General features: G+C 38.0%; 3 protein-coding genes and 1 pseudogene across 3 annotated transcripts; 3 read left to right on the forward strand and 1 right to left on the reverse strand.

Annotated features, from left to right (window-relative positions):
- Window positions 1-295: 295 nt before the first annotated feature.
- LOC146452936 (alpha-1,6-mannosylglycoprotein 6-beta-N-acetylglucosaminyltransferase A-like) lies at window positions 296-26,732 on the reverse strand. Its single transcript, XM_085097230.1, has 18 exons — window positions 26,567-26,732; window positions 24,552-24,647; window positions 22,943-23,022; window positions 10,347-10,439; window positions 9,659-9,733; window positions 8,697-8,855; window positions 7,672-7,835; window positions 7,283-7,414; window positions 6,476-6,612; window positions 5,653-5,777; window positions 5,481-5,552; window positions 4,747-4,842; window positions 3,236-3,319; window positions 3,016-3,078; window positions 2,484-2,600; window positions 1,848-1,922; window positions 993-1,147; window positions 296-537 (listed from the first exon to the last, which is right to left on the reverse strand). Exons 1-18 carry the CDS (start codon window positions 26,730-26,732, stop codon window positions 333-335), a joined length of 2,094 nt encoding a protein of 697 aa, XP_084953356.1. The 3' UTR covers window positions 296-332.
- On the forward strand, window positions 12,073-13,294 carry LOC146452937 (melanocyte-stimulating hormone receptor-like). Its single transcript, XM_085097228.1, has one exon. It carries the CDS (start codon window positions 12,146-12,148, stop codon window positions 12,980-12,982), a length of 837 nt encoding a protein of 278 aa, XP_084953354.1. The 5' UTR covers window positions 12,073-12,145; the 3' UTR covers window positions 12,983-13,294.
- LOC146452938 (melanocyte-stimulating hormone receptor-like) lies at window positions 14,403-16,158 on the forward strand. Its single transcript, XM_085097227.1, has one exon. The coding sequence runs from the start codon at window positions 14,841-14,843 to the stop codon at window positions 15,675-15,677; it is 837 nt and encodes a 278-aa protein (XP_084953353.1). The 5' UTR covers window positions 14,403-14,840; the 3' UTR covers window positions 15,678-16,158.
- Window positions 17,009-20,472, forward strand: LOC146452939 (melanocortin receptor 5-like; annotated as a pseudogene).
- Window positions 26,733-27,999: the final 1,267 nt, after the last annotated feature.

The raw sequence follows: 27,999 nt of genomic DNA on the forward strand, positions 1-27,999 counted from the left end.
GTTGTCAGTTACACTTGCGCTTATCTCTCACTAATGAGGTAAATTTTGAGCCATCCGTTTGGCCGTTAGATAATTTCAATCAGGATCGATCTTGATCGGCTCTCAATGAACTTCCGCCCATGATTTCCTGTCCAAAAATTCAAGAATTTAATTCCACTTCATTGTGTCCTGTGTCCTCCAAAATGCATTCTGGTTAGGTTGTAGCTGGCCTGTAATTTACTGCCTTTGTGTCATGTGACGATAGCCACAGAAAAATTTGTTGATGCACTTTTCCTTTAAATCCGCCACTTAAACCTTACTTAAACAAACACCCAGTGACAGACAGCGTTCCTTTACAAACATGACTCACACAAGGCCACTTGTTCTTTGCGGTAAGAACGACAAGGACAGACACGAAGCACACCAGGCTTGGCTGCTCGGCAGCTGAAGAGCATGGAATTGCTTTGAACTAGGCACGTGTTATCCAACGTGTTCAGTGATGGCGCCAAGATACTGTCACGTGCTATGATGGTGGACGCATTGCAAGGCAAACCGGCTCTGAAAGAAAAGGAGGCACAGCAGAATCAATGGAATTTTGCTATTTGTTGGATTGTTTTCATTTTTAAGTTTGTTTTGTCTTTTTCGACAGGATACCGAAGATTGGTTTTGTGTAATGCAAAGTCATAACGTTCTTGAAAGATATCTGGGAACAATTTAGTATCATTATTTCGAGGCGTTCATGGAATTTAATATGATCATGCCATTGTCAAAGAGTCAGTAGTGGAGCAGACTACATGATCCTTTTCTATTAAGGACTGATCGCTTGGATGAGATTAGTCCTCCGTTTTAAAGTTTATTATCATTTGTTTATTTCTCATTTTTAGCAGGGCCGTTCTGTAAACCACAGCCTGTGAAGGAGCGCGCCCTGCCTAAAGATGGTGATGATGATGATGGGGATTATTACTATTATTACAGTCATTGGGTAAGCCGTAAATACGTTATCATATTATAACCTTTTCAGTGTTTCTTGTTTATTGACTGCAGCAAAGAATGTTGGCTCACAAATGAGTCCTTCATCAAGACAAGCAAGCTCACACGACTGGCCATCCTTTCCTTTCGCGATTTTCAGCTCCTTAATTGGTGGCCAATCGCTAGCTTTGCAGAAGTCCTACAAAATAAATAACTAAATAATTAACTTTACTAGAGTGTTTTAACACATTAAGATCTTTCCATCGAAAGCTTTCAATTGTTAGTTTAAACTGGTGGAGGCAGCCCCTACCAGCGGCAAGATCAGGTGATGGATGGCCGTTGGCTCATTGTAGGCTCATCCACCCATCGCATATCAGTAAGAGTAGGGGAAGGCTTCGCCAGAACCTACGTGGATTGTCTTATGGAGGAGACGGGTTGCGCTGGGAAGCATCGCACGGCTGGACAGGCAGCTGAGGAAGACGTTCATCGAGAACCGATTACTGAATTATATAATATTTAATTTTTATATATTTAGCGCAGAGCACTATTGGGGACACTTTCCAGATCGAATTGAAATTTGCCTGGCCCAAATGTTGGTTTCAATTCACAGGGGAAACCGGGGTACACGAAGATAAACTACTCAGAGCAAGGACCTGAACCAACAAGCGATGAGCCCGGGAATCGAGCCCGGACCACGTTAGTGGGAGGCGAGTGCTCTCACCACTGCACCACCCTGCTTCTCTAAATTTATTTGGAGGGGTATATTGCCGTTGTTGTACAACAAATTATATATTTAATGGTGATAAATCTGATAACACCCAACCTATAATAGTATATATGAAAGAGTGGCAAAAACAGCAGTAACAACGTTTTAAAATAATACTGGTTTGAAGAAATACCTGATATTCCAAGTAGGCATTTAATCGTTCAAGCATTCCTAGAATCGTGAATTCATAAGGTAGATGAGGAGTTGCCTGATAAGAAACAAAAACATGTTTGACGTTTCGTTATTCTTACTGGGTCCATCACATAGAAACGCCTCACCTTGCAATCCCTGTATCATTCAAGTGGGGCGGAATACTCGTCTCAATGCTTTCGTGTCAGGCTTTTCTTTCCTTTTCCCCTTCCTCTCTTCCTACCACCCTCCGCCCCGAAAAGCCTGATATTCAAGCTAAGTGGTAAGAAAGTTACCTCCTCGCTAATAAAAGCGCTTATGATGCAGGAAACGTCCAAAGTTTTTCGAAGGTCATTTTTTTTCTTCTAGTCACACCACTGTCCTTTTAATTTCAATTTTATGTCAGAATGAGCCTCATTAGTTACCTCCGGCGGCATTCCTCATAAAATGCGGGTGTTCTCCTTCACCACCACACATTTCATCCTTATTAACCTCTATTTAATGTTACGTCTTGAAAATCACTGATTTTATGTTTCACAGTTACTGTTGCGTTTCTTCTATACTTTGTCAGCATTCAAGTAGACAATGAAATGGGGTGCTTTTACTTTTAATTATCTCCTAACCGTAGTCTACAACTTACTGATGAATTGAGGATTTTCACCAAGGCTTCTTCAACTTCCGCCATGTTCCTTATGTTCACAGTTTGGACAAACGGCTCACCAATGAACACCTCAGCATAGGGATTTTGAGATGTTATCTGGTGACAAAAATAATTAAAATGTTCACCTCGAGCTGAAACTCTTGTCCTTTAGCAGTTAATTTTATCCGTGGTAAAATATTGAGATCATTATTGGTAACAATGTTGTGGTTTTTGATTGAGCGTCGAAAGTAATTTCGGATTTGTTGTGGTTTGCTTTACTTCCCTTTGTGATTGGTTCAAAAGCTCACGCCACTTTCTTAACCAATAAGAAGTAAATTCAAAACCAAAGGTGGCTTGTTTCGCACGCGTTTTCCCGCGCTCGGTACCGGTTCATGTATTTTCTCCGAGTTGTGATTGGCTCATTGCGCTGTCTACGTCTTTGTGATTACTCAGAGTAATTACTTTAGGACGACACACATATGAAAACGACTTTAATAACCTGTAAATTTCACAAAAAAGACATAAACTTTACCTTTCTGTCCATTGGTTTTCCAGCATAGAATCCATGATTAAGACGATCATATGGTGGATCAAACTTGAGAAAATGAGATACAAACAGAAGTCGGATAAAAACAGAAACTTTTTTGCAATGCACATATATGAATGATTATAATAGTAGAAGCCGTCGCCCAACACCACATACTTACAAGATTAAAGAAAAGTAAGATAATAAAGTTTATTTTGAGGCATACCTTGGGATTGAGGAAAAAACATCCATTAGCCAGGGCCTCAAGTGCTGCTGGTCCTTCGAAAGGCTCGCCGAGTCCAACGAACACCTGTGAGGGAGCCCGGGAAAAAATAAAGGAAATAAGGAATTTTGCGAGGAGACTAACAGAACTTTATCACGAGGCGGCCATGTTGAGTCTCAGGAGAATAAAAACCTTTGTTTTTGCACGGCAAGCTTCGCTGCGAAAACAAAGCTTTTTATTGCCCCGAGACTCCACATGGCCGCCGACTGATAAGGGTTTATAAGCTAAGGCTTATTTTGTTTAATTTCATTACCCGTCGTAAACATGTTTAAGGCATGCATGCTACTGATAGTAAACTCTTAAATTGGTTGGAAGCAACTTGACAGCAACGGTTTGAAGAATATTAAATGTTTCAAAAGGTCACATGTTGTCACGTGACCAGCCAGGGACATTGCAATCTTTCAAACTGAATATGGGAACGGTTTTCATCCTTTCATGGAGACTGTCATAAACTTGATACTACTAAGAATATTAGGTACTTCATTTTCATCAGACTTGGAAGCTTTGAGATGATTTAAAATAAAGGTAGGAAAAAATAAACGATTTTTACGGGGAAACTGAGCACAAGTGCAAAATATAATTTAGTTTCTTAATTAATGAAAATCTTTAACAGTTTTTAAGCACAGACCTTTTCTTTCTGTCGTTCTGACCTGTCAGGTGCTAGCAAAGTTAAATTGTTAGGAGTTTAAACTTTTCCCATTTTTTCCGAGACGTTTTCCAGTATCGTCTGGCCCTACTAACTCACATGATCTAACTTGCACTTGTCATAGGTCCCAAAATGGCTACTTTTGGACAAAATAACTATGCCTTAATCCTTTACTTGAGTGACGCTGAATTTTCTCTTCTTTTTTTGTGACCTTCACCCAATTTTTAGACTTTCTTCGAGCCAAAGTCTCGTATGTCGTATTCAAAAAACCTTATAGGGCGCCAGAGATTTGTAAACTTCAGGGACCGCGATGTGGTCTTTCTTGCATTCCTCACGCAAGGTGATTAGCCTCACGCTCGATAGCGACGCACTATGCGGTTGTTATTAGAATGATTTAGAATCGCGTTTACGGCAGACAGCAAACGTGAGATTCGCGTTTACGTTTTATTGGAAAAATTAATACATAGATGTGAATAGTGCAAAATAATTATACTAAATAAAGCATATGATGCTAACACAAAACTACTCAATTTTACTGAGAAACGTAAAACAGCGAGCGGCAAATGTAGGATAAACATAGTCACGTGGTCATTCTGTCGTTCGCCGTTCGCCATGGCCATAAACGTAATTTTAAATATCTACTATTATCGTGCTCAAATGTAAGTTTATATACTGAACTAACCGCATACACCCAATTGAAGAAGCTTTAGAATTTTTCAAAATTAAAAGGTCTTAGAACAGAAATTCAGTGTAAATAGTTTTAGAGTTAATCAGTGAATTTATGGCTAACGCTACTGAACCTATTTACCTTACTGCTTTGGAATAGACTCATGAGCGTAGAAATGTTCACTACTCCATGATTAATTACATAATCCGGTACGTCAAACTTGCGCAGTTCTTCTTCCTAGAAAAAAAGCACAAAAATCATAGTTCGAGGCTTCTCTTTCTTGTACAAAACAAATCAAAACAAGGTTTGTAATCAACTGCATTGCGTTAAACAAAAATGACAACAACAATAGTACCAAACAGATGGATACGAGCATTAATACCCGTTAGAGCGGCCAAGGATGCTATGAGGGTGTTACTTTTTTCGAAAGGTTCAAGCGTTATTAAAGGGCCCTAGTCAGCCACACCTTTGTTTTTGTTTATATGCGAGAGTTTGGCTATTATATTTTATTCGGAGCATGTGGAAATGAACGAAATCACTGTGAAACTACTAAAGATAATGAAAAATATTTCCAGGAACATAACTTACAGTAAAGCAGTAAGATTTCACTTTACCATGCAATATCAATGATTTCGATGGCATCGAAAATGGCGGAGGCTGACTAGGGTCCTTTAATACGGTAACATGAAAAGTAGTACATTTTCTTAATCCTAGCTTTAAAAACGTACGTTCTCAAACTCTTCATTATTTCCGTGAATTTTGGAACCCCAAACAAATTTCAAATAATTACAACTGTAGTTTTTTGTGAGTCACTTCGACAAGAAAACAAAACGCTGCGAAAAACGTGTAAATCTACTGTGTCAAGAATTTCTTACATCCTTAGATCCGATGTTTGCATGGACTTCATGTACATACTTCCTGATCATATTCATGTAATTTGTTGTATCCTAAGGAAACAAAAAAAAGTCAAGTCACAGCGTTATATAGCCCCCCTTTCAAAAAAGCCGCCGAATGATTGGCTCAAGACAGACTCAATCGATGACATACCTTCCAAAAATGCGGTAGCTTTCCATAGATCAGAGCGTTGGTTCTACTCTTCACCTCTTTCGTTTCTTTAATTTGTGGCTTCTTTGGAACAGCAAAGCCCAGAAACGAGTTATCGGGACTGTGAGCTAACAGGAGATGAAATCAGAAAGCAAGCAACAACATAAAAACAGAGAACTAAGATTTTTTGCTGACGTCATTATTGGCACTTTCCCTAATTAGCATACATCAACCAACAAGCAACGAAGAAATGGACTTTATTCCAGTGTGAATAAGAAAACGGAGTCAGAATCGCAATGGTTCCAGTGTGAAAAAAAAAGGAAGAAGAAGAAAAAAAAAAAAAAAAAAAGAAAGAAAGAAAGAAAAAAAACGGAGATAGAATCAGTGGAATCGTAAGCTTGGCGAAATCGGAATTGCAAGCCGATTAAAACCTTCCTTTTTCTGCCGATCTTGTTCCGATTCCGTTGCTTGCAATCAAGTGTGAACTGGTTGATCGAAATCGGAAGCGGAAGCAGAAGAATCAACCAATCACATAGCTTATTCCCAATTCCTTTACGCAAGATTTAGAATGGAAACCAAAACGGCTTTCCGCCATTTTGAACGAAAGCGAGGCGTCCGTTTCTGCTTCCGTTGTATTGATTCACACTAGAACAGAAGATTCTTCAAATTCCGATGCTGTTCCCGTCGCTTCTCTCAATAGTGTGAACCAGGCCGAAATGATCCAATGTTTTGATGTTTGAACAAATTCTCTTAAGTTGTACTATAAGAAATATAGAGAACAATGCGGAGAATATGTACGTGGATACATCTTTTAATTGGGACTTACGGAACATAGTCATAAACTGTGGAAGTCGAAGATGCAAATCTCCCCAAGGAGATCGGCCGCCAGGAATATTTTCTTTGTAATACGGATAATTAAATTGGGCGTCTGTACCGAATGAGTCCAGAATACGCATCTTACATCTGGTAGAAAGAGAAAAAAATGGCTTAACTTAAAGAAATCGTTTAGTTACATTATAGGAGCCAGAATGAAATTTTGTCTTATTTAGTCCATCAAAATATATTCACAAATGCTTGTAATTCAATAAATATATATTAAATAGCTTAATATGAAGTTAAAAACGAATTTGTTTGTTTTTCATCGTACATGTCGTGGAAATTGAAGGGTAGTAGAGTAAATAGCAATTACAAAAACATAGGGCTGTACAGCGATATCCTTATTTCTGGTTCAAACCACTTCAGTACTGTCAGATAACCAATACACTGAGTTACACCCAGCTATCAGAGGTCCCCTTTAACTGTGCATCTTGTTGTGCAGTTTGTAGTTCGATCAATTTGCACTTGCGCCGCTTTTAATTTATCGAAAATATCAATAACTGAAAAACTGTAATAACAATCTCTTGATTGAGTGACGAAGCAAACGGCGACCGTTTTGAATTTGCCGCGCATTAAAGAAACACACAGTTTTTTTATTAATCGCTGGACGAAGGTTTTGTTTGCAGCTTCGTAAGTTACTTAAATGACTTGCTGCTTCCTATTATGCTTTTTTTTTCAATATTTTCGACAATGCCTCCTTTCATACCTCAAGGTCGCTATTGGGAATAGATAAGACGAATCCCTACATTATTTATACCTGTAACGTGACTTATGAGGTCCACTGGCGTGTTTTATTTTCTTAGCTCCTGGGATATCGGTAAATATCAAATCGAGCCCGTCAGAAAGCATTCTGGAAGCACAGCCGTCTGAGTCAGCTGGTGTGACGATGCTGTCCAAAAAACAAAAACACAGCATGCATTGTTAAAAACTTGTTGAGACATTTTGGATTCCCTAAGACAAGACAAGACAAGACAAGACAATAAAGATAAAATGCTGAAAACTTCCAAAATTATCACATTTACACAGATTCCCCCCTTAACAGCAATTTCAGTAAACTGAAGCTTCACTTAATCGAAAATTAAAGATACCGCAAGGCTACTATAAACATTCCAAACACTCGCAAGCTAGAGCATGGAGATAAATTACCTTGGAAGGTCTAGGTGATCGGACGTGACTATCAAGTCGTGTCCTAAGATGTACAATGCGCTCATTAAGTCACTCCATTGAGTCAGTTCTCCCAAACAGCCCCCGGTGAAAGCTTCCCTGAAGAATTTGAAATTGTCTTCTATGCTGCCCATATAAAGAAGAATCTATCAAAAAAAAAACAAGAAAATTAAACCGCACATATTTTATGACATCAAGTTGAAAAACGATTTTCCGTCCTTGAGAAGTGCATGAATAAGTTTGATTACTTAGTTTACGAAATGTTGCTAATTAGAGAGTTAACACCATCTCTCAATGTCCAAACGGACTCAATTCAAGCAAAACTATTTGCGTGGCATTACATATTCAGACATCATGCTCAGTTTTGGTGAACTATTTCTGACATTGACTCTATTTATTTCTATTACTTCGAACTGGATAATGGCGTCATGACGACGCCGAAACGTTGCTCGCTTTTATCGTTTATTTTCACTTGCCTATGTATTTCTAAACCTTTACTTATTAGGAGTTCAGAATTGGATGATAAATAAAATGATAGGGTTCGATTTAAACCAACTGCGAAGGAGGCAGTTGCAAAGTCACATTTTTGATCTGCGCTTGTTGTTATTTTAGGAGAAGGAGTAGAGTGGATCCTGCTCACTCGAACTTGATTACCCCGAACTCAAACTCGACTCGAACAAAATCCTGTTAGTACAAGGATTTTTTCCTTCAGCTCTATTATTTTACTTGCTGCAGAAATAAAGTTTATTATTTTTTATAAACGGCTCCCCAGAAAAAAAGGCTCCTTTTAATAAGCGCTGCTTCAAAACTCGAAAATAATTAGTGCTTTGTCGAGTAATTACCGCACGTGAATTAAATAGACAGCCCCCCATATCATTTGGAAAGCGATTAAAAAAGTGTGTATGAAACCTATATCCAGTTTTTAATCCTGTTGACGGCAATAGCGTTGGGAAAGATCTCTTCGTTCTCGATCAAAGAAAGCATAACAAATTTTAAAAGTTTTGTACCTTTTTCTTCTTTCTGTTGAACATATTCTGTGTGATGGCAAGTTGTTTAATGGCGTCTTTCCATAGAGGCCATGTTTGACTGATCCTTAGTCTCATCCAGGCATAACGGTCAGCTGCAATCGTTTCTAGTAACCCGGATACATTTGTGCGGATCATAGCCTGCAATAAAAGGCAGGAATTTGAGAGTACATGATAAGTGCGAAATGGCAGCATGTAAAATTTCATATCATTTAAGACTGAATAGATATAAATTTACTGAAAAGATAATCTTTCTCCTCTGGGCACATCATAATAAAAAATTGCTGACTCAACGCAAATAGTTTTTCGGAACGAAACACTTCAACGTTATCTCAACGTCTTCTTCATTCGTTTGATCGGATGTATTGCATTGATCTGTCAGTGACTCAGGCAGGCTTACGGGAAAGATTCCCCTGTTCCCAAACAGAAGTCGAATCTATCTTCTGAATACTAGTTCGGATGCTCTACCAATGAGCTGTGATAATTGGTGTTCCTTAAACGTAGGAGACTTGCCAAAATTTTCTTATTTTGTGCGCGTCTCATTTTCCCAAAATTGGTGTTTTGAAGTCATTTTAATGCATATTTTGTGCGTAAAACGTCCAAAAAAGGGAATCAGAGGCTCATGAACAGTAAAAATGACATCAATGATTCCCAAATCCATCATCTTGATTTTATTAGAAGATGGCTTTGGTTGATCCACGTTTCATCAAAAATAACTAAGACACAATTACGCAAACAAAGCCTAATATAATACAAAATATATTTTGTTTAAAATGTTGAGACAATTGCAATGAGATGATTATATTATGCCTACTGTTTGATTTACAAAGAACAGTTGTGCACGCTTTCTAGATTTGAAAAAAGACTTTATTTAGAGGGTACACTCGTATGCAGAGGTTTCTACAACATGGTACACATATACATTATATATCTAAAATACACACCTGTAATTGATTAACCGGTGACTTAAAGGGGTCATATTCTCGTCTCCATGGCAACACTGGACACCAACCTTCAATCTGTGTATAATGAAACAATCTTATAGTATAGTTTAATATCTTGTTCAAATATATTTCAATTTCGGCTCTTTTTTAAAACGCTGGTAATGTTTTAATGCTACCCCGATTCGTGCACTGATTCATTTGAATTTACCACCTCTGTATTTTTTAACGTATACACCCTTCACGGCTCAGCCGTATTCGCTGTCATTTAAAAGCATGGGATAGAAATCTGGAAAATCTCTGTTTAAAATGTAATATGCCAGGCAACCTTTCAGAGCCTATTTCGTGTTGTTATTAGTTTACTATATTTTACTATCTCATTCGAGTGTTTAGAACTTTGTTAATCTTGGGCCCACAGTAATTGGCGCTAGCTGTTGTGGTCACCCAGCCTTAACCAGCACTTGTTTATTTTCTGTTTACGTTGTCATGTTCTGTTTATATTTTTTTTTTAGATGGTGAAGTCTAATGAACTAAAATAAAATAAAATAAAATAAAATAGACCTCATAACGTTGTATGGAAATTCCGACACTGGGGGATATTCCCTGGAAACATGTCTGTTCTGAAGACACTTTGGCTGAATGATTTCGAATCAAAGGAGACACACAAAAAGTACGTCTGGTGGTAACTCACCTCGCTGAGGTATTCAAGTATAGAGCAAAGATTATTAGGATCAACGCGGTGTTTTTCTCCATGGCATTTAGGATTCCATGATTCATGAAAAGACTGCAAGACAAGCAAACAAAATATTTCAAGGGTATGTTCACTGCAATTGGTAATATAGGACAAAGTATGGGCAATTTCGGTGAGAACTACGTATATACCAATATGCCACCAATATACTGTTGCGTCTGTCAGCACATTATTCCTACTGAATTTTCAAAACCATATTCATTATAGTGCAATAATTTACTCGGGCCCGATCAAAATTTGAAATAAGGAAACCTAGCCTTGATGATGATGATGATGATGATGATGATGACGATAAAGTGGATCAGAATGAAAATGACAACGATAAAGACCTATATCGAAAATATTGTTTTAAGGCCGGCCCTTTTATTGAAAGACCCTTCATAATAGATCCTTCTCCAAAATGGCGGCAACAGATTTGAATGACTTCAAATTTAACCGAATGAAAAACTGATACCAGCACTGGAAAAAGCACCTTTACTTTAGTAACCTTGCCAAATCACCGTATTAGGTATGACATCAGCTTAGGAGATGTAAGATGAAATTTGAAAAATTTACAGACGTTTGTATGACTGGGGATATACGTCATACAAACGCCCTATCATTTAAACCTCTGCAAATTTTTCATTTTTGAACTTACATTTTCTCAGCTGATATTACACCTGATATGCTGAAACTTTGTAGGGTTACTAAAGTAAAAGTGCCCTTTCTAGTGCTGGTATACGTTTTTAATTTTAACATATTTGAATTTTCGGCCGCCATTGTGGAGAAGGGTCTATAAATAGGAATGGTGTTATCTTTCTTGTAATACCTTCTCTCGTTCCAAAGATATTCAAGTCAAAAGTTGGCAAGTGATGACGTCATTAGTGATTATGCTGTGGGGACGAATCCCAAAATCAAGAATATCTCTGGAAATACGTGGCAGCAGTAATGTAACTTCAGAAAAACGTAAAGTAATTGCATGCTGTGATGTTGCCGTGTTAACAGTTTTGCTTCCAGACCTCTCTCAAACTGAATGGGAAATGACATTCCTTGACAAACATCACCCGTTCCTTAATTGTTGATGAAGAGATTAAGCACAATAGGTATTGCGTCCGTTTCAAATAGGTCAGCATCTTATTGGCATTATAGAGTCGCAAATGGCAATGTTCGGTTCATAGTAGAAGGGACTGGAGCCAAGAGTGTTGTCATAGCAACATCACAATATAGACCATCCTGCGTCTTTCTTAATGCACAATACTGGTGTGAAGTTTCAATTACCCAAGCCCATCGTTTCCAAAGATGTTTATGATGCTGTAAACACTGATGATATCATCAATTTATATTTGCATAATACAAAATTACAAATACTGCTAAATTAAAGGGCAGGTGATGTTGTCAGTAAGCTTTAATAGGACACGGAGAGGGAATTGAAACAGACGAGCCAGTATCGGTCATGTAGTATACCGAAGCTTTTAAGATGTATCAATTAAAATAGATGGACTATATCCAAATAGAAAGACTGTCAATACCCCAAAAATATACAGACATGATTAAAAGTGGTTCACCGGTCCTCGAACGCAGTGTAAACACCTGCTAGATGACAGATATGACTTATTCCATTGACAACAATCTCTTTCGCTGTCGACGAAAGCAGAGAAACAATATATTGCTTAACTGTTCCTTTGCTGATAAACCACGAATTAGTCTCAGTTTTCATTGAAAACATTTTGTCACGGGTAACTGCGTAACCTGTGAGGAGTATGGATGCTTTTATTGTGACAAATTGCGTTGCTAATGTTCTACTGACTTTTATGTCCAGTATCGGCAACGCTTTGGTGTTGGCTGCCATATTGAGGACTCCTTCGCTTCGTTCACCGTCGACCCTTTTCTTATGCAGTCTCGCTGTCTCCGACCTTCTTGTTGGGCTTGTCGTTCAGCCTTTCTACATTGCTAATCTGCTTCAAGGTGGATCACTCTTGCCCAACATAAGAGTGACGTTATTCATATTGGTTGGTGGTGCGTCTGTTTTTACAATGACGGCCATAAGCGTAGATCGGTTTTTGGCGCTTTACTATCACATGCGATATGCCAGTATGGTGACCGAAAAACGTGCAACATGTATATTAGGAACAATCTGGTTTATCAGCATCCTCCTATCAGCCCTTAATTTATGGTATAAAATCCTCGCCCTTATTACAGTTTTTCTTGCTATTTGTATCTTAATTTGTACCTTCTCCTACATTAGAATTTATCTGATTGTTCGTCAGCATCAGTTACAGATTCACGCTCAACAACAGGCCGCGCAAAGTTTCGATACTGAACAGGGTACAAACATGGCGCGGTGGCGGAAAAGTGCTATAAACACTTTTATCTACTACATTTGCATGATTATATGTTATATTCCAATGTTTACCGCCATGTCAGTCGTTGCTGTTACCTCTAGCTCTTTAACAAGGGAGTGGACGTTGGTAAACACTCTCGTATTCCTGAATTCGTCCATTAACCCAATGTTGTATTGCTGGCGTGTACGGGAGCTTCGAGCAGCAGTTGGAAGAACAGTGCGCAATTTGTTACGTAAAACGACAGAAGAAACCTAATCTACAACAAGTGTTATAATTCATTTGAGCACCCGCTCCCTTCCCTCCTGTGCAATGTTGGATATCGAAAGGAACGCGACCACTGGCGACATCTTTTGCAGCGATTTAAATTTCTAAACAACGTTGAATGGTGGGAAAGGGAGAGAGACACGATCAAGGCGAAAGTGTAACAACATATTCTCACTGGCTGTAGCTCTTTTCTTGTCAATGGAAGTCATCAGACTATAGTGTTTATCTACATTCAAAACAATACTGAGCGAATTAGAAGAACGGGAAGATGGGAAACGAAATAACGCACAATTGGTTCGATTGTCAAGTGGGATAGTAGTCCAATAGTAAACACTAAATTATATTTCAATTAAACAAGTTAATTTATCACCCTGCAAAGACAAATAATAATCTTTTTGATAATAATAATCTTTTTATTAGGAAGCTTCCATTACGTAACGTGGTTTTCAGAAAGGTCCTATAAAGATTAAATATACAAAAGGTTAAAAAATACAATACATAAGACAAAATTACAAACTGATAAAAACAGCAATTCAAACTACAAGCTGAAACTACAAAGATGTCATCGGTGGGGTTAAAAACTTTAAATTGATAAAAAATGATCAAAGCAAAGAAGCTAAAACTACAAAAATTCTTAGCGATAGCTACGGTTAATTAAAAAAAAGATATCATCGATGGGGTTAAAAGCTTTAAATTGATAAAAAATGATCAAAGCAAAGAAGCTAAAACTACAAAAATTCTTAGCGATAGGGTTAATTAAAAAATCTGGCAAACATGCACGTTTCGCTTAAAAGTAGCCATATTCAGTGCATTTCTGGTCTCTCTCTCTAATTCATTCAAGTCTTTTAGATAGTGATGGCAAACTCTCTGCTTTCCCCAATTTTTGGTAACACGGGGTAGTCTGAGCATGTCCTTGTTCCTTGTAATATAATTATGAATGTCACTGTTTGTTAGTAAATTCATAGAGTGGTCCATAAGTCCATTAATGCACAATGTAAAAACGAGGGAAAATTTCATGGAACATCTAAAGGAAAGCCTATATTAATTTTATCTCTTAAAGATGTAATCCTGTAAGGCCATGTGACGCAGTAAAGGCTTGTGAATAAAACATAAGGAGTTTTATTGAAAACGTACCCATCTGTGTGTTGTAAAGCCTCACCTAGCGTCTGGTCGATCCAAGATTCACACAAAAATTTACTTCCTTTTTTTACGCTCAGGGCACTAACTATATCCAACGTTTTCCATGCCTTTTATTTTTTAACTAACATATATTATGCAAAACGTTAATTCTCGCAGGCCTGAAATGTCAGTCTTTTGTCTAAAAATGTTGCTTGAAAGCCATTTTTGAAACAGACAAACACGCAGAAGGAATAATTTGGCCGCTTAACCAAATGAATCAGGAACGAGAAATATTGCGCTCTCATTTTAAAGAAAGCATGACCAAGGGGCTCTGTGGTTTAACCAATTAGCATTCGGCAATTTACGTCATCAGTTCCTACTTCTTTGTCAAATTTGCAAATTAATGTGGCAGGTATGATAATGAATTCGAGAGCCGAAAATGTATCTTTTTGAAACCAAACGTGTTAATCAACCAGCTCGGAAACTCTGCGCTTGCACTAAAGAGTGAAACTGACCATGAATGGCGATGCATTCCTGCAAAGAACATATCTTTAATCACGATCGACGAGACCTTTTCGAACAAATACTGTCCTGTCTTTTGTTACACATCATAATCAACAAGGAAAGAACAGATGGTTCTTCGATTACCTCCGTTTCGATCTGTAGTCGATAAGAACTAAATTACACACGGCTATCAAGGAGTTTTTAGGCTCAGAGCAAGGTCAAAAGGATGGACAGTCTGATGGCGACAAATTGCTTCTTGAATGCCCTACTGATGCTCATGTCGGTCGTTGGAAACACTGTGGTATTGGCTGCTATATTGAGGACTCCTTCGCTTCGTTCACCATCCTTCATCTTCTTGTGCAGTCTTGCTATCTCAGACCTTTTTGTTGGGCTAATTATGCAACCTGTCTACATTGCTCAGGAACTAAAGCCGGTTATTCCCTTACGCCTTACGGCCAACATTTTGTTCGGTATAGGCTGCGGTGTTTCTCTGTGCACAATGACGGCCATAAGCGTGGATCGATTTTTGGCCCTTCAATATCACATGCGATATCCGAATATGATGACAAGAAAGCGCGCTATATATGCTTCGGTAACTATATGGTTCATTGCCATCGTTCTTTCGTGCCTTAGCTTATGGCACCAAAGCCCTGCAGTACTTGCTGTTTGTATTGCCACTTGCATTTTAGTATCTACCTTTTGTTACATCAAAATTTACAAAATTGTTCGTCAGCATCACTCGCAGATTTATTCTCAGGAAGTCGCTGCGCAAAGTGTAAGCTCTGAACATAATCTGAACCTGTTAAAATTGACGCGAAGTGTCATTAACACTTTCATATATTATATCTGTATGATTCTGTGTTATTCTCCAATGTTTACTTCTATGTTGATTTATGCCATCAACCCTACTCTTAGTTCAAAGCCCTGGACCTTAGCAAATACTGCGGTATTCATGAATTCTTCCATTAATCCAATACTGTACTGCTGGCGCTTACGAGAGCTTCGAGCAGCAGTCTTGAAGATACTGCCAACGATGCTATCAAAACAACCAGAAGAGAGCTAACTCGATTCTTCACCTCAGGTTAAAACGGAAATGTCATGTACGGAAACGATCATTGCTCGAAACTGAAAGCATGATTTGGGCTGTGGAAGTTATTTATAATTATTTTTTATATACGTCACCTGACATTAATTGCGAGAAAAATGTAAATAAAAGATTGATTACCTTCGTTGCTGTTAATGTCTTTTTTCGAGAGCGGCCGCCATGTTGAATAAATTACACGCGGTCAACTATTACAAGGATTTGGACCGAGTTTTCTTCGGTATCGGAGCGAGCGCCGAGAATAATAAACTCAGAGTTCCGAATGTTTCTGGTTCCAATCCTCCCTCATTTGGCCTCTTGCAGCAGACACGAGACTATAAAGCTACGGTAGCCAATCCTTCATTTCTATATTTTTTTCGCAATTGATGTGAGTGCTACCTGTATGTCAGCTTTAATTTGACCAAAGCAAGGCACTTTTATTGCCTAAACAATTCAAAAATAAAATTTAATGAATTTTGAAGTATTTTTTTTTTTCCTGAAACGACAGAGGAACTTCAAACAGAATTCAATCCAATGAATGAATAGCATTTGGCTCTATTTGATAAATTATATGGTTAGTTTTGAAGCAAACTTAACATTTATAATAAATACACCTTATTCGATGGTTTAACATATAATACGCGCGGATATTTTGCGAGTTGCAATGAGCAAAATGTCTGCGTGTATTAAATTTAAAACCATCGAATAAGAGATTTATTATTCCACTACGAAAAGATTTTGTTATTTTGGTTTCTCTTTTCTGGTGAGAGTGTTGAAATACACCCAGCATTATCTGTCCATCCAGTTGTCGTCAGTATATGGCGCGTGCGAATGACGTAAACAACAAAGAAAGCCAGTGAAATGTCGTTGTCCGTTTTCGCTCTATTGTAAAGCGGTCAAACCGGGACACTACAGTGTATTTTGGTCTTGTATTTTGCGCGTTCTCTTGGCCTTATTTGGTGAAATGACACTTGAAATAGTGGAGTAATAGATATGCTAATCATGATATTTTTGCGGCTCTTTGAGTTTTTGGATATATCCCAGATCAACCTTATCTCTAATGTTCTCACAGTATGAAAACTCCACATAAAGAAAACTTAGGTGCACACCTCCCTCCCCACCACTTTTTGATCTTAAAAAAGTATAATCGCCCTACAACAAAATAGTTAAAATGCAGTCACTTCCTGTATTGATTGATTGCCTAATTTTTGAGATGTTGTTCAGAAAGACTCTATTGGCGTCAAACTTTTTACGTGACTCTGTGTGTGAATACCTTATTGCATTATCATCACAAATTTTTGCTTTTTATCACGCGTGTCTCTTAGGAATTCTTTTTACATATATAGTCCTTCCTATTTCATTCATTCTTGACTTGATTATGACGTTAAGCGAACGCCGAAACGTCGTCGCATTTGAAACTTTTAATCAAGACGGTTTTAAACTTTTCAATTTTATTGCAATGTTTTATAGTTAAACTTCCTGTATTTCCCCACATTATTGTATGTCCTTTTAAAAGGCAAAATTGTTTAATCTAATACAGTTTGACCTGATCGGATTCTTAAGCTTAAAATTAAAGTTGCCGAAAATTTACGAGCTGTTGTTGCGTTAGCTGGTGGTTTAATAATTCGAATTACTTATTGTTTATTTGCACTTCAGAAAACAAACGTTGCCACTAGGTTGCCACGAGGTGACCTTTCTTTAAAGGAAACACGATTTTTTCTCCACAATTTATTGCGAATTTCCGTGGAGGGTAATTAACGAAACAGTTCAGTAACCCCGATCGTTCGAGGAAATACGGTAATGCGAATCTCTAAATTATACTTTGTTTGTTGTGATAATTGATATGCTGAACACCTGCCGTTTTTGAAAAGCTCAATATCACTCTATTGAACAATCGACACAATTTCTATTCTGTTTTCGCAATCCGTATCACGTTAAATATCCAATTTTGTATTATTGTTTCAGATATTTTGACCATATGGTAGCTATATAATGATGGCTAGATATGACAACGTGACCAATCTGCAAAATTTGGCCTTCTTAAATGATTGATGTTGGACAGTTTGATAAGGCTAGTCTTAAATTTCAGTTATAATACAAACTTCCTATTGTTCCGCTGTCATCGCTATGTAAACGAAAACGTCAAAATGGCATTTCAAGGTAAAGTTTAAGAAAGAAGATTTAGTTGTAGTCAAGAGCTACAGGTTCAGCTGAATATCATTATGAGCGAACGAGCTAAAGTTTAAGAAAGAAGATTTGCAGACAGAGCTAAAGGTTCAGCAATATCACTATGAGCCAAGCGAAAGCCGATGACTTTGGCAACGTGGGTGATGAAAACATCGCCATCATAAAAGGTGTCCTTAATGCTCCAATGATCATCATAGCCGTCATAAGCAACGGCTTGGTATTGGCCGCCATATTGAACACTCCTTCGCTTCGCTCACCGTCCTTCGTTTTCTTATGCAGTCTTGCTATGTCAGATTTTCTGGTTGGACTTGTTGTTCAACCTGTCCTCATTGCTGATACCTTTCAGCCAGGCCATTTTGGAATAGCCCATGCTAGGAAAACGTTTTCTCCGCTTTTCTGTGGCGTTTCTCTTTGCTCAATGACCGCCATAAGCGTGGACCGGTTCTTGGCTCTTCACTATCACATGCGATACCCGACTTTGATGACCCAAAAACGTGCCAAATATACTGCACTAAACCTTTGGATTATTTGCTTCCTTTTCTCATGCTTCAGTTTTTGGGACTTTCGTATTTATTTTAAAGCAATGGCCGTTTTGATTGCCATTTGTATCTTAATATCTACAGTTTCTTACATCAGGATTTACCAAATTGTTCGTCAACATCAGCTACAGATTCGTACCCAACAACAGTCTATGGAGAGACAGAATACCGAACATAACATCAACATGGTTCAATCGATGAAAAGTGCTTTAAACATTTTATATATTACATCTTGATGATTGTGTGTTATTCTCCAGTGCTAATTTATATGATGCTTTTATTTGTTTCGCGTAAGCATGCGTCAGACACATGGGTCCTTGCAGAAACTATAGCATATCTTAACTCGTCCATTAATCCGTTTGTTTTTTGTTGGCGGCTAAGCGAGCTTCGAGCAGCAGTTTTGAAGACGTTGAGAAAGATATACAGTATCAGGTAAACAAACCAACGAAAGCTAACTGGCAAGTAAGATTATTCAGAGTCTGAAAAGGAAAGGACCAGTGAGTGTTCAGCGAACTAGTAATCAATGTGTTCAGTCGATTGAGAATAGAGATATTTAGAATATTATTACGTTTAAGGCAAAAGGCAAACGGGAGAGATGACCACGTGACCATGTTTTGCCGTTCGCTGTTTTCAGTTTGTCGGCAAAATTGAGTAGTGTTGCGATAACATGAAAGGCCACAGAATTGTTTTGTACTATTCTCATCTATGCACCCATTTTAAAAGGAAACATGAACGCGAATCTCACCTTTGCCGTTTGGCGTACTGAACGCGACTCTAAATCTCTCTAAAAGCTAGCTGTTCTCAGTTTGAGTTAACGTTGCCAGCTTAGTAGTTAATACAAGGAAATAAAAGCAAATAACATGAACGAATTGTAAAGATTATACTGCCGATTGCCGTATAGGAGCCGTGGCAGTAATTGTTCAGTTATGGCTCATAGCAAGCACAGACTTAAAAGTCTCGTCAAAGTCCAAACTCAATAGGACAAGAACAGCCTGCCTAGAAGGCGTTTCCGTTCAAAAATCGTTACAATTTGATTCATAAGTGATAATTGAAATTTTTCTAATTAGTTTTATTTGCACGGTACCAAATTAAAAGCGATGTTATTTTTTTTCATTTTGTTTTTAATTTACGAAGATGTTTCTCTTTAATATCACTGTTTGTCAGCATTTCTTTATAACGGCTTCAATTATTGGTCTATAAGTTTCTTTATAACGGCTACTTGGTCTAAGTTTTGCATGCTGTAGCGCGTTTACAAAGGTTAAATATTGCAGCGGAAAGAATCATCATTACAACTTTAGTTAATGCAGACTCAAATGTGCAAGAAAAGACAATCTGTTTGAGTAATAACTATAATTTGCACCTGTATATTCACACGGAGATTTACAAAGCATAAAAAAATTTCACTTTTTTCTGTAACATTTCTATGTCAAAGTGAGCATGGTAAATAACGTATATATAGAGACGCTGATTGTTTTCCAATTGGTTTTCCAATATTCCTTTAGTTTTTATTCACTAATATGCTATTTTGTTATTTTGTGGGCTCATTACGCCCTATCATCGTGACCCTTAGAATATCTTTATTACAAAAGCTAGACGGAAATCACCTCTGGGCTTGAATATCTGATGAAATTGCTAATAATTCATCGCCTAACAGCTTGAATGCCTGACACTTTAATCTGGGTGATATAACAATTCGTGATCAAGATTAAAGATGAAGATACTCTATGATCAGGGCATATCATGTACATTTGAATTGCTAACCAGGAACTACAAATGAATTAGTAGTTATGTGCAGTATCAGGGAAATAACGAGTGAATAAATAAACTCTTTGAGCTACATTAAATAATAAAAAATGTTCATCACTGTTCATCACTCATTTTCAAGTTTGCGTTCGATCGAAATTGCGGCCTTATTTCAGAACAATTTTACTTAGCAAATAGCAATTCGCTTAATTTTTATAACAGCAAGTCAGCAACTTCCTCAATTTAACTTTCGGCACGTTCGCATGTTGTCTATCCTTATATAGCTCTAATACACGACTACAGACTTCTGAAGAGTTGCAAACGAAATATAACGTAGAATAATGCATGGATTCTCGATCATATGAAGGGCTAGATGCTAGGCGCAGTAGAGTCCACTTGAGACTAATTTGCATACAACTCGTCGCGGGATTTTTGCTTTTCCGTCATTGCAAAAGCTTTCAAAATGTCGCAACAAACTGCTTCTGTAATTACTAAAGAACGCTTGTAAATGAAACATTCATTTAACTTTCCCAAGATGAACGCGATTCAAACAGATGAGGAAAGAACTCTCTGACGGTATTTGAAAAAGTTGGGCCAACGATTTCAAAATGCTTCTGACATCAACGCGCGCATGAGCCTGGGAGGACAAAATCCTTTTAATTCATAGCTAGCCCCTGTATCAACAAAGCCAGCGCCTGAACCGTTTTTCTTCATTTATCAGAAATCGGAGTCCATCACAAGAAAGATGACATTAAAATTAGTCAGTTTACCAAGTTGAACTTTTGTTGTTAGAATGCAACCGCTGAGAAAACTTTCAAAAATCGGAAGAATGTAGAAGCTTATAGAGACTGTATATGGATTCCCAGGGGGGGGGGGGGGAGGTACTCGGATATAAACGTGACCGGGGGGGTCCGACGGAGCCTAATATTTTGCACCCAAAAAAATACATGACTATTACACCCTAAAAATGCAATTTTAAGAACAGTATAAATGCTGGCTTTCTGCTGAAAAAGAAACAAAGTTTCGTGGTCAAGGTTGACTAGTCTTGGAACACAGGATGAGGAAATATTTTTTTTTTCGTGGTTTATATATCGCAACAAGAGACTATGATCGCAACCATTAGCCTGGCAGAAATTCGAACCCAAAAAAATACGCGCAGCACTTTTAGACCCAACAAAATACACGGTTAAATCTTCAACCCCCAAAAATACAGGAGTTGAAAATTTTAGACCCAAAAAAATACCTCATAATTATATTTTCTTTAAAGTTTACGGACCCTTTCTCTGGTTTTAAACTGTGTCCAAAATAACGGGCTTTGGCTGTAGCAGTACTATAATTTGGAAAGCTGGAAAATTATCAAGAGAATAATCAAGAAAAGAAAAGGAGAAATGTCAAGCATCAGGTATAGATCGTCTTATCATCCTCAACCTTAGAACAGCTAAAAATTTCAAGCTGCTCAAGAAAATTAAGGGAAGGGTTTCTAGTTATTTACTCGAAAAAACAAGGGGGTGGTCTATCATCTGAAGATTAAGTCGTAACATCGTGAGACTTTAACGGCATAATATGGTTGCAAATGTCAACATATTGACATGCAAAACGTATGTAAATTAGGTCACGTGACCTGTTACGGCCACAACATTCCAGAAAACTTTTGAGCAAAAATGGCACCACTCTTCATTGCCTCCTGGAGGCTGCCTATAGTTTCATAATTTTGCAGCTATTAGGCACTTAATTTCTGTGCCCGGGCCTTTTTAAATATTCTCTCAGTTTTAAAAATAAACGGATAATTTCACTTTGAAGGGACTGAGAACTAGTGAAAATAGTCGTTTATTTTCAAAATTAAAGGAATTTTTAAAAGGCCCGGGCACAGAAATGAAGTGTCTAATACTCGCAAAGTTTTAAAACTACGGGCAGCCTCCAGGATGCAATAAAAAGTGGTGCCATTTTTGCTGAAACGTTTTCATGAATGTTGCGGCCGAAACAGATCACGTGACCTAATTTACATACATCGGGCATGTCAATGTGATGACATTTAGAAGCATATTACGCTTTTGAAGTCTCACGATGTTCTGGTTAAATCTTCAGAAGATAGACCACCCTCTTGCTTTTTCCAGTTAATAACTAGAAACCCATGCCTTAATTTTCTTGAGTGACTGGTTTCCTTTGCAGTATCCCTGGGACTGCCACAGGAATACAGCTTTTAAGGACGGTGCCTACTAATACCGAAGTACTTTTGTTTGGTTTATGACTCTGCGGGCAAAGCAGATCTTCACAAGAGCTATTGAAATCCAAAAAGAAAATTGGGGGTAACCACGCTTTTTTCAGAGATAATTAAGAAACAATTATTCTAAAAAACGGTAAAATACAAAGCAATGTATGGCGTTTGAAAAATGCATGGTTTTCCCAAATTTTCTTTTTGGATATCAAGAGCATTTGCTACGTCCTGCTTTCTCCGCATAGTTTTAAACCGCGCAAAAATATCCCTGTATTAGTAGGCACCACCGATAGGAAACCCGAGTATCTCGAGATCCGTAGAACATATGCGCAGTAACAAAAGTAGGCGCCGTCCTTAAATTCTTAATCTTATTCATATTAATTTTCATCTCAACATTATTGACCTTCGTCTTGATGATGATGTCAGCGGTAGCACCGAGACGAAAACTCCCTCAAATTTTTGTTTTAATTGTGAAATGTTTTATCAACTCTAAAGATGTCTGAACTGCCTCCTTGGCAGTGAATTAAATGTCAAAGGAGAATCTAGAAATTAATCACTCCCACCTTAACTTTCATTGAGCACAAAGGAAAAATAGGATCTTCAGGAATATTGCATGTTCTTGTTTCCGTCTTGATTTCTTCAGCTGTAAAGACGTAAGAGAAATAGCAAACAGTAAACCCTATCTACACCAGGCCTTTTTTGGCTTCTTGGGTCAGTATAAAAGCTACGACAGAGAGACTTGGAGGAAAGATGGTACGTCAAAAGATGTTTCCTTTGAGGTCCGGAACGCGGATTTAGGACGTCATATGACGTCATTATTGCCCGATGGCGGCCATCCTGGTTTTCTGGATGTCCCAAAACTTCAGTAAAGCGCCAAAATCGAGCGAAAAGTAATAGAAACCAATTAAGGAACACTTATATGAGCAAAGCACAAGTTGCCGAAAGAAAAGCAATTTTTCTTCATTTTGAAAAGGAATTTTCTATTTTAGGATAAAACAGCCTGTCAAAAATCGGTTGCCATGGTAACATCAAAGTCAACGAAGACTAACCGACCACATCAAATTTTTTCCAGCTAAATTTCTGAAAAATTCCTGTAGTTTCTGGGCGTTTGCTCAAATGTTAAAAAAGTCATTCGGGTTCTAAGTCACGGCGGAAAGAATCCTTCCCTCCCCTCGGTCTGGATAGGGTTAAGATCATTTTAGGGCATCGAGAAAAGGGTTATCACGTAAAACTTTGCAATCTATCGGGCGTTAAAACTGAACAATTATAGTTCAAAAATGCTGGAAAAAGCATTACAACTACAAACTATTGTTTCCCAAATAACGCTGAGGTCTGTTTTCATCGATTCGCCTAATTACGAACTGCGTTGAACACTCTCCTTGGATACTGATCATCCACTGAAGACCCCCCTTGAGATAATGGTCTTTTAAGGTCCAAAATTCATTCAATCCCCAAACGCACTGATCACGAAGGTCTCACTAAACGCCAAGTTTAGACGGTTCGAGTTTGGTGTATGCGATATGTTGACGACAAGCTTACGATACGAATAGACCCTTCTCCAAAATGGCGGCAACAAATTTGAATGGGTTAAAATTGAACTAAATGAAAAACTGATACCAGCACTGGAAAGAGCACCTTTACTTTAGTAACCTTGCAAAGTTTCAGCATATTAGGTGTTATATCAGCTTAGGAAATGTAAGATGAAATTTGACAAATTTATACAGACGTTTGTATGACTGGCGGTATACGTCATACCCCCAGAGTTTTAAACATGTTTTAAAATCCTACGACAATCGTAGGTGTAGGCAATGTTGAATGACGAGATTTATGTACTATGCATGGTAGGTATTTCCAAGAAAGAACTAAAAGACACTCTCGTAATGTTACATGTTAATAGGGTTAATTAAGAGCCACGACAGGTAGAAAATGAGACGAAATCATCAGGCCTTGGAGAGTTCCCAACCTACTTCATATCTAATGAACCTAGCTATACATCATTTTCTCAGTAACGAGATATTAATTAGGTATCATACCATTTGAAATGCCTTAGGAGTTTACCCTCCCAGCCGAAATTACGAGTGGGCTCATTATAATATTTTCCACGTCATAAACATTGATTTTGACATCGCGAGAAACTTTGTCGTTAAAAAGCTCAATTGTTTCGGTACTCACATATTTTCTCTCGTGATGAGGCAACTGTGTCTGGTGGAACCTCTCTTTGCGAGCGGTGAAATTCTCTGGGAAAACTCCTAGCTTCTTGTACATTTTCTGTGGGGAAATAAGGTAAAAAAGAAGAACAATGTTTGACAAAAATAAATGATAAAAAGCTCAATGAATTTTCTATTGAGTAACAATAGCCCATTCTACAGTTATATGCTGGGTAACCTGGCCTTCGAGTTGAAGCAAGGCTGGAGTTGACATTGTTTTGATACAAACCTTGGTGCCTTTCAAAAGTAATTTTTATTTTAAAATAGTTTTTTCAATGCAAGCTAGGTACAAACATTTACAGCATTTTATAACTATACTAACAACCATAACTTACAAACATTAATGAGAAACAACAACACTACAATGATTTTTGGTTAACTGTTTTTTTGTTGTTGGTTTTTGTTTTTTGTTTTTGTTTGTCTGTTTTCTAGGGGTACAAAACCCCTGAAAGAGGTCCTTAGTCAGTGGATCATAATCCCTTACTCCTCCCAGGGAGTGCTTAGTCCTTAGGGAGTTTAGACTCATGGTTACCATGGTAACCCATCCATTCTATGAGTCTATGCGGCCAATAGTGACCTGTATGGGAGCACTTCATCTCAACCCAAAGTTTATTTTTATATTTCAATTCGAACAAAATTTCAGAAAGAACAAATCTGAACCTAAGATTAACTCCTTATTTTAAATATGTAATCCTTGAAATTAGACTGGGCTAATCAGCTCATAAAGTGTCTTTAATGCAAATCAACTGCATAAGTCCAAATAGCATCGCTGCTAACTGTATTGTAATTGTATGTAACATATTATACAAGGGGATCCCAGTACCCCATGTCGGATACTCAAACAATATAGGTACATGTACATGGACAACGCATGATCAAAGTAGCTAAGAGCTGATCTCTTGATATGGGTGCCAAAGGTCCACATGAATACATGAAATACTGTGTGTCATTATTCGTTTACAACCATTCTATGTACTTTGGTGTGTGACATGCTAAAGCCCTGGGGATCGAGGGTGGGGAAAAGAGTGTCGTAGAACAAGGCGAGATAAAGTTTGCCGGCTAGCGTAAAAAACACCCAAAACATTGACTCGTTAAAACGCACAGAAAAGTTCTAAAAACTTCAAAACTAGCATCCACAATGTTGTTAGTATAGGGACGAATTTCTATGCGTCTGTGTTAGGTTCCGAAGGTACTGTAGCGAAATTATAACTGTCATCTTTATTCTGTACGGTAGATTGCTCCGCGCCAACTCAGGAGGACCTTGACGCAATTTCTTGCTGGTCTGCTTCTAATACTAAACATGAGGCTTAATGGGAAAAAGTGTAAGGATCTTGTCATTTCATTTCGGATCGACTCGCTCTGACGAAGAGTTAACGCTCTCGGAAACGTCAGAAACTCAAATATATCTTTACAGTGGCCAATTTATCTTTAGTTATCAACTCTGTTGATAAACCAAACATTCGTTTCAAATTTGATGCGTTCAAATTCGTTTCAACACTCGCTAAATTAAAGAAAATGTTAAAAATCCTCGCTCACATTACCCTTACACGGCAAAAAAACGAAGACTGAAAGAAAGTTCTTTCTTAATTTGTTGTTATATAGCTTTGGCGTTTCCAGTTGATGAATTCCCGTACCCTCCAACGGATGAACCTAATCGGCCTGCCGTGCGTTTCTCAAACTTCCGAAAATATTCCAAACCCCAAAAATTATTTTACATATCCAAAATTTTAAATACTAAAATAAATTCAATTTTGGATATTTCTGAAAGTGCAAACATTTTGAGCTTACCAAGATTGTATGAAAAACAACCGACAGTCTGTTGGAAAGAGATAAGGTGAAATTACTTTTCGGGCCCGAAAGATTTTTGGGAGCTTAAAGAAACGCACACCGCCTGGAGCGCAATGAAAATTTCGGGGGGACGAAAGCGATTCCGAATAGCCGGCAACAAACGCCGGAAGCCGACCAAGTCACAGTACTTACCAAGTTTTGGTTGGTTTCCGATTCCTCGTACTATCTTGAAACAGTTTTCCCTTTTATAAACTGATATAAATATTACAATGCCATATTGAAGTAACACGGTAAATGCTATGAGTCCAGCACACAACACCAGACAACAGCGAGTCGATAATAAACTCTTAACCTTCATTTTACAATGCTAGACCACACTAATTAATGAGATCAGAATATGCGTGTTCTTCGGGAAACTTGCGAGCATTGTTAACGAGAACATGTTGTTTCTATGGTTTTCATAATGATACCGCGTCAAGTGTCAATGAACTTTCGGTTTAAGTAACCCTCACAGCAGCTATTTATTTTAAATTTGTGAATACATTTCTGAAAAAAAAAATCCTTTTTCACTTGTAATCCTCACAAAACATAGGCAAAACCTAGGATTTTTTTAAGGAGTTTTACTGTCTCAAAAAGTTGTCTGATCTGTACCTGTGTTTTCTCTGCACTGTTAATTGTTAAAAACTGGATTCATTGTATAATGCGATGCCGGAGTTTTGGTGGGCTTAGCGGCCATGGTATATGAGCCATTATACCATGCCCGAATTGAAATCTAACAGCTATTCCGCTTATTCTTCAGTTCCGGAATACGATCAATCAAACGCATCCTTATTGTTTAGGATATTTAGATATTTTTACCGATTTTGATATCGATAGTTTGTCTCGTAGTTCTATATTCTACCTACCTGGGCCCAGTTGCTCGAAGCATGGTTAGCGCTAACCCGGGTTAAATGCCATGACAACCTATAGATTTTAATACCTCTTAACCAATGGTTAGCGCTAACCATGCTTCGAGCAACTCAGCCCTGATGTATTTTTTTAACCATGTGTAAATAAAGATTGAACTGAATTGAATTGAATTGAATTAACCCTTTCACTGCCAAATTTCTTGGACTCTATGGACAATTATCTCGATGTAGATGACCAAAACGGATTTAGTTGTCCTATATGAAGATCTCCTTTGAAATGTTCGCTGCTCTGCAATAACGAGGACTCAAGTTTTTTTGTGACGTCACCTATTTGAACCGTTGTTGTTTTGCTCGCGAGCACAAACACATTCTAATCGGTAAGTTGTCGGTTTATAAGTGTACTTTCGGGCCATTTTCCACTGCAGAAGCTCCCAGGCTGGCATCATAAAACTGTAATGGAGAGTAGAGGCAATCCTCTGAAAGAATCCAGAGGTGAGAGATCATTTCATAGCGACTGGGACGCCAAAAGTGTTCGTATCGAGTCATGGTGGCTCACGAGTGAAGTTGTCTCTCTGGCCGTTCTGTTGGTGGATTCTCGGACCTGCCAAGGCAAGTTGGGGGAGATTTCACTTCCAAAGAAAACGATGTGTGCGATATTTTGCCAGTAGGACCGGGTGGCTCGACACTGAATTACTGAATTAAGATGGCGGGACCTCC

This window comes from Pavona decussata, unplaced genomic scaffold (assembly GCF_977016875.1).
Source record: "Pavona decussata unplaced genomic scaffold, jaPavDecu1.1 SCAFFOLD_361, whole genome shotgun sequence".
Lineage (NCBI taxonomy): Eukaryota > Metazoa > Cnidaria > Anthozoa > Scleractinia > Agariciidae > Pavona > Pavona decussata.

Excerpts from the sequence above, each read along its gene's own strand:
- LOC146452937 (XM_085097228.1), top strand. The coding sequence starts at position 12,146 with ATGGATGCTTTTATTGTGACAAATTGCGTTGCTAATGTTCTACTGACT.
- LOC146452938 (XM_085097227.1), top strand. The coding sequence starts at position 14,841 with ATGGACAGTCTGATGGCGACAAATTGCTTCTTGAATGCCCTACTGATG.
- LOC146452936 (XM_085097230.1), bottom strand. The coding sequence starts at position 26,732 with ATGAAGGTTAAGAGTTTATTATCGACTCGCTGTTGTCTGGTGTTGTGT. Across the intron at positions 7,836-8,696 it reads TCAACAGAAAGAAGAAAAAG|ATTCTTCTTTATATGGGCAG; the intron begins GTACAAAACTTT and ends TTTTTTTGATAG. Across the intron at positions 1,148-1,847 it reads ATGCCTACTTGGAATATCAG|GACTTCTGCAAAGCTAGCGA; the intron begins GTATTTCTTCAA and ends TTTATTTTGTAG.